Source organism: Pelobates fuscus, chromosome 2 (genome assembly GCF_036172605.1).
Source record: "Pelobates fuscus isolate aPelFus1 chromosome 2, aPelFus1.pri, whole genome shotgun sequence".
NCBI classification, from domain to species: domain Eukaryota; kingdom Metazoa; phylum Chordata; class Amphibia; order Anura; family Pelobatidae; genus Pelobates; species Pelobates fuscus.
The window spans coordinates 144589155-144596168 of NC_086318.1; the positions used below are offsets into that span (position 1 = coordinate 144589155).

Sequence of the window (7014 nt, forward strand, 5' to 3'; positions counted from 1 at the left end):
GCGTCAAATTTCTGCCGTTAGAGGGGAAAATGGCCGCCGCGCTATGCGACCGCGAATGCGCATGCGCGGGCGGCCCAGTGAAATGTCTGCACTGAAGCCGGCCGCCGCGGAAGCTATGAGGGAAATAAAACTTGACAGATTGCGGGTAATAAACTACCCAGCGGGATAGGGGAGGGGGGAGAGTGCTACTTGGACCGGAGGAAAAAGCCCGGTCCACAGTACGAAGTTAGGGGCATAAGCCCCAGTAAACACCAGGGCTGCCCCTCCTCTACCTATAGAAATCCCTATAGGGGGGGCATGGCTAACCGAGCAACAGAGTGGACGCAAATCTCTGGAGCTCCGAGGAAGAAACTTAAAAATAGCGAACCCCCAGAAATATTGAAGCCCCACAGGCGACAAACTTACCCACCCTCCAACAGAGACTGCCATGGGACGAAAAAATAAAAAATACCAGCCTCCAGCGACACCGAAAATGCCAGACATCAGGCTCTCCTTTGAGAGACCTGCAGCCGCAACCGCGGCTCCCGCCAAAATGGCGCCCGCGGCCCGGGCAGAAATGGAGGCCTCAGACGCATCCCAAGAAGAGGGAGACACATCCTCTTCACCCGAACCAGGAGAAGATTACCCAGAAACGGATTCCGAGGAGGACTCATCCCCAATGACTAAGGGAGATATGAAACACCTCCTGCAAGAAATAAGGCAAGTCTGGAAATTGGACCTGAAAGAGGCCCAAGCAGACATAGGGGACCTCCGCAAGAGGATCTCCGAAATTGAAAACAAAGAGACAAAACGGGAACACCAGATGCAGGACACCCACAACCAAATGGAGGACCTAGCCTCCAAAGTGCAGAGACTTACCCGGTCGGTCACCGCACTGGAATCCCGCCACAGGCGCAAGAATGTCCGCATGCGGGGCATACCAGAAACGGTGAGCGACGATGCTCTGCTACCCTTCACACAGAGACTGGTGGCCTCGATGGGCCTAAAGAACAAAGATACCAAAGGGATGGTGGTCTCAGCGTTCCGAGTACGGAAAGCGGCAACAGCGCCCCAAGGGGCCCCGAGAGACACAATAGTTATCTCCAGAGACATAACAGTGAGAGCCGCTATCCTCAACAGGTCCAGGGAGATAAAGTCATTCCGGCTCGAGGGCTGCTGCGTGACAATCTATGGAGATCTTCCCTTCGAAGTACTAGCAGCAAGGAGACAACTGGCTCCAGTAGCCAAGAAACTGAGAGAGGCAGAGGTCCGGTACCGCTGGGGAGCAGACGGAACGCTGAATACCCAAAGAGGGAGCGAGACTCTTACACTATCGCCCGGAGAAGATCCCACGGCGTTCTGGAAGGCCATAAACCTACCGGGCGAAGAACCACAAAGCACTGGGGCCTGATCCTGAGAGTATCGACAAGGAGAGAATGAGAGCCTGCGAGCAGAGATGCCCTGAAACAAGGACTGACCCGCCACTTGACTGACCCCATATCAGGCAACACGACCTATAGACCACACAAGACTCACATAAAAAGGGAGGGAGACGGCCTCACACCGGGACGAATCGGCAAGTATCCCAGGCCACTTCGCCCCTAAGACATAACATAAGACACAATACGAGACACAGCACCACATAGACCAGACGCCTAGCACCATGACTACACGAGACTACACAACATAGATAACACAAAATAACCCACAAGAGACGAGGACACACACCAGACTATAACAAGACCCATCAGAAGGCAACCCAAGTGTCATGTACGAATGTACAGCAGAACTTTAAAATGAATGACTTATAGACGAGGCACAGAATAACGCTTGCCTCCATGACATACTCTGCATTAGTTGTATTCTTTGATGCAAAACCTCAATAAAATACAAATTTAAAAAAAAAAAAAAAAAAAAAAAAAGAAATCCCTATAAAGGGACACTAAAACACTCTACCTCCCTGAAATCAGCAAATAATGTACAATATTAATGTAAAACAGTAATATGAACACACATCAATCTATTACAACCAAAAATCAACAATAATTTAACTCAAATACAGAGAGCTAAAATTAGGTGATACTTAGCTGAGGCAGCAGCAAAGAAAGAGGGAGAAGAGAGGTCACATGGGTGGACATGGATACATGGACTGTTCCTATTGGCTAAGGATAGCATACTAGGTTAACCCCTGGAATACCTATCCTAATTGATTCTTTTAATGTTTAAAAACTTTTTTCTTTGCTGCTGAGGTATATTAAAGAAAGAGATAAGCATAATATGAGCCTCCGTGTCCTTTAATAAAATCCATATTTCCAAAGATTAAAAAATAAAAAAAATTCTGATTTAATTGGCACATGAGAATAGCACTCAACTTGCTATTTTTTATGTAAAATAATATTTTAAAAAAGGACAGCTGCATTTTAACTAAACATTTAAATGCCACAAACACAAAACATGTTATACATATGCATTAATGAGATAATTTACAAAAAAAATCCCTTGCTAGTAAAGTAGAATGCCATATCTGATTACTCTTTGCAAGATCAATTTTTCTTGACGCTTAAAGGAACTCTTCAAATCACCACTACATTTTTTATTTAGGAATCCCACAGAAAAGGCTTGATAGAAAGAGGAAACCATTGAATTCAGTGTTTTTAAAGCCAACATAGTTCTACAAAAAAGGCACGCTCTAAAATATAACTATTTCAAATGTACCCTTGGGTCCTCATTCACTACGTACATCACACCTTAGAAAGAAATCACATCTTGTTGCCATGTGATCAGGCTTCTAGTTTATACTTAATTGTGCCAAAGTCAATTCTCTTCTTCAGCTCTGTGTTTATATATGTGCTTTGAATAACCCACATAATTGGCGTCTAGTTTACCAAGTGTTGGCTCGAACAATTAACTCAAAAGAATAGCAACACAGAGTTAAGTTGTTGAGTCACAATCACCCTGACCTAAGCTGTAGAACTGTTCAATTACCTGCAAACATGCTTATTTTTATGACTTTCTTTGCCTGATGGAGCTTCATTTTGGGACCTTACCTTCGCTAACAAGGGAAAAACACAGCGCTGCCGAATGACAACATCTATATAATAACAAACCTATGTGTGTCAACTTCACTACATTTTCTATACATAAACACTAAACTAAAGCCACGGCAGTCATTAGCAGCTGACACAGGTATTTGCTCTGCAAGATACAGAAAGAGAATTCATTATGCACCAAAGCCACCTCTGCTGCTAACAGAGAACTGAATATGGCGATTCCACAAGACTGTCTTAGAAATAACATTATTCAAGAATAAGTGACGTTCAACATCACATCTCCAGGAATGATTAAAGAATGAGTAACGTGGTTATACCCTATACACCGTGGGTGATTCGGAGTGCTGTGTCACAATCCTACAATTATATAGTGACAAAATATGAATATATTCAGTATGCAATGCTCTGGTAAATGATTAAAGTGATAAAATACATCGCTGAGCAATAAAATGCTTGAGGATTGTAAAATAACATCATGCCAGAGCATGGCGGGTTGCTGTAGACTGGTGGTGGCTGATCTGGGCACTGCAGAGGTTTGTAAACAAAATTTCCCATAAGGCTCAACTAACCGAACATCATAGGAAATGTAGATACCAGTTAGTCATTGCAGTCATTTGTTAATGCAGGTACAATCTCCAAAAATAAACAAAGTAATTAACCCCTTAACACCGCAGCCAAATGTACAAGTTGTGAACGAAACAAAACGTAAACAAAACCTGGCATTTGCGCTATATGTCTGTCCAACCGTAATTCACCTCTTTCCTATTAAATGCACCCCCCCTTATTATATATCATTTTATTCAGGGGAAACAGGGCTTTCATTTAATATCAAATATTTAGCTATGAAACATAATTTAATATGAAAAAAATGGGAGAAAATACGATTTTTTTTTTTTTTTCGTTCTACATGACATTTTAACTGTCAATGTCATAATACTGTTTGCTTTTACTGCAATAAAATACACATATTTGTATTCAGCAAAGTCTCATGTGTAAAACAGTACCCCCTATGTACAGGTTTTATGGTGTTTTGGGAAGTTACAGGGTCAAATATAGCGTGTTACATTTGAAATTGAAATTCGCCAGATTGGTTACGTTGCCTTTGAGACTGTATAGTAGCCCAGTAATGAAATGTACACCCATAATGGCATACCATTTGCAATAGTAGACGACCCAAGGTATTGCAAATAAGCGATGTCCAGTCTTTTTTAGTAGCCATTTGGTCACAAACACTGGCCAAAGTTAGCGTTTGTATTTGTTTGTGTGTGAAAAATGCAAAAAACGCCAATTTTGGCCAGTGTTTGTGACTAAGTGGCTACTAAAAAAGACTGGACATACCCCATTTGCAATACCTTTGGTTGTCTACTATTGCAAATGGTATGCCATCATAGGGGTAATTTTCATTCTTGGGCTACCATAGGGTCATAAAGGCAACGTAAGCAATCTGGCGAATTTTAATGTGAAAAAAATTAAACACAAGCCTTATATTTGACGCTGTAATTTTTGAAAACACCATAAAACCTGTACATGAGGGGTACTGTTGTACTCAGGAGACTTCGCTGAACACAAATATTTGTGTTTCAAAACAGTAAAAAGTATTGCAGCAATAATATCGTCCCTGTAAGTGCTGTTTGTGCGTGAAAAATGCAAAAAACGTCACTTTTACTGGCGATATCATGGTTGTAATACATTTTACTGTTTTGAAACACTAATATTTGTGTTCAGCGAAGTCTCCCGAGTAAAACAGTACCCCCCATGTACAGGTTTTATGGTGTCTTGGAAAGTTATAGGGTTAAATATAGTGCTAGCAAATTAAATTCCCTATACTTTCGGCATGGGTGGTCAGGCAGGTCCCGCTAATTGTAATTAATTAGGATACCTAATTATGTAAAATTATTACATAAATATATGTGTAGAATTAATATATGTATATATATACATATGTGTATATATACGTATATATATATATATATATATATTTTTTTTAATATTTTTATTTATATATAGGTATATATATAGTGATATATACGTATATATTTATGTATATAGATATATATATTATTTCGTTATAAGTGTATTTTGATATAAATATATATATATTAATATCAGAATACAGTTAGAACGAAATAAAACACATCTATATATTTTTTAATATTTTATTTTTAATTATTTTTTTTATTTTATTTTTTTACGTATTTACATATTAATTTTTTTAATATTATTTATAAATATATATATAACAATAATTATATATATATTTAATCAGTATCAGTCTACGTGTAATTTGATATTAATATATATATATAATTATATATATATTAATATTAAAATACACCTAGACGGTGTATGTGTGTGTATGTATATGTGTATATATATACTTAGATCATATATATATAATATATATATATATGATCTAAGTATAAATTTTTTTTTTTACACTTATTTAACATTTATTTAATTTGATTTTCAGCCAGCAGGGGGACCAACTGTCATTACAGTTGGTCCCCCTGCTGGCAATGCAGCAGGCAGCTATACCGGCCATGTGATTGTGAGGTCCTCGCAAGGACCTCACTCTCACATGGCCGGGAGGGCTCCTGGAGGGCGGACGTGCCGCGGGGGGCTCCCTGGGAGTCCCCCGAACCGCGATCGCCGGCGTGGGACCGCCAGCGACCGGGTAAGTTACTAAAAACCGGAGGGCGTACTATTACGTCCGGCGGCGTTTAGAGCCGCTTTTAAAAGGACGTAATAGTACGCCCTCCGGACTTAAGGGGTTAAACAAGAAAAAGGTTATTAATTTCAAAAAGAATTTTAACATTTTAATTTTAATTATTACTTTAACTGTAATGTTTACATTTCAAAGTATACTTCATTGTTAGTGATAATAATGTGAGAGCAAAAATTAGCAGCCTACAATATTGGATAGCGCAAACAATCACAACAGAGATCTAGTAACACACACACACACACACACACAGTTACTAACCCTAACCCTATGTGCATGTTATCATATTTTATAGGCTGCTAATTGTTACAGGCTGCTAACTTTTGCTATCACAATAATATCACTTATAATAAAGTAATCACTGAAATGTAAACATTACAGTTAAAGTAAGTCTTTAATGTGCTACATTCTATGACAAGAACGAAGGCAGAAACCTGCCAAGCAAATTTACCTGAGCATGCAAGTATAATTCCCTGTATCGTTGAGAAGAGCAGGTCGGAACCAGAGGGTGTCCTTGTCTTTATTAATTCTATTGTCTGGTAGACGGATGTTAATTGGTTCTTCCAGGTCTTTCCCTTGACCTGTCCGATACCACATCAAGGTTAGACCCGCTGAATGTGCCGTGCTGTAGTTATGCTTTAGGAAGTCCTGGAAGAGAGGGCAACTGATACGAGCAGCCTCTCCCTCGTAGAGTTGAGTTAGCTTCATATTGTCCACTCCCCAGTCATCACATCGTTCTGTAATTAGAGCAGGAATTCACAGTTTTTACACTGTAGAGTACATGTATTCTCTTTTTCTAAAAGACTGTTATAGACAAGGTACTCGAGTAGAAAGGATTATAAACAGTTGCATAGCTAAAGGTCATTAGCATAAAAGCTGGAATGCCTTCTAAAGACAATCGTAAAGAAAAAAGCATTTCAAAATACTGTGAGTAAATGTGAGGAGTGTGTTTATTTGTACTGGTTATTCTAATAAACTACTATTTCTACTTTGTTTTTTGTTTTTTATTATTCCCTAAAATCTCGAAAGCTGAATAGCTAATGAGGAGCTAGGTACCAAACAGAGTGAAGCATGGTGAGACAGCTCAGTAAAGTAGTTGGAAGATGGTTGTGGAGCAGAGGAGCTGTAACTCGCCCATCCCAACCTCCCTGCCTCTCTTCTCTTACATATTTATTATTTGTACTGTTGTGGTATTGGTTGGGGAAAGTCATCTAAGTGTGCGGTTGGAGATCTTCTGGAGAGTTTTACAGAAGCTTCAACGGG

General features: G+C 39.6%; 1 protein-coding gene across 4 annotated transcripts in view; it reads right to left on the reverse strand.

Moving 5' to 3' along the window:
- The window catches only part of IL1RAP (interleukin 1 receptor accessory protein), a 280512-nt gene that overhangs the window by 57725 nt on the left and 215773 nt on the right, over positions 1-7014 (reverse strand). For all 4 annotated transcript variants that reach the window (XM_063442792.1, XM_063442790.1, XM_063442791.1 and 1 more), the window contains one exon: positions 6203-6488. In XM_063442792.1, the coding sequence (XP_063298862.1) occupies positions 6203-6488 (286 nt within the window). The remainder of the gene's footprint in view (positions 1-6202; positions 6489-7014) is intronic.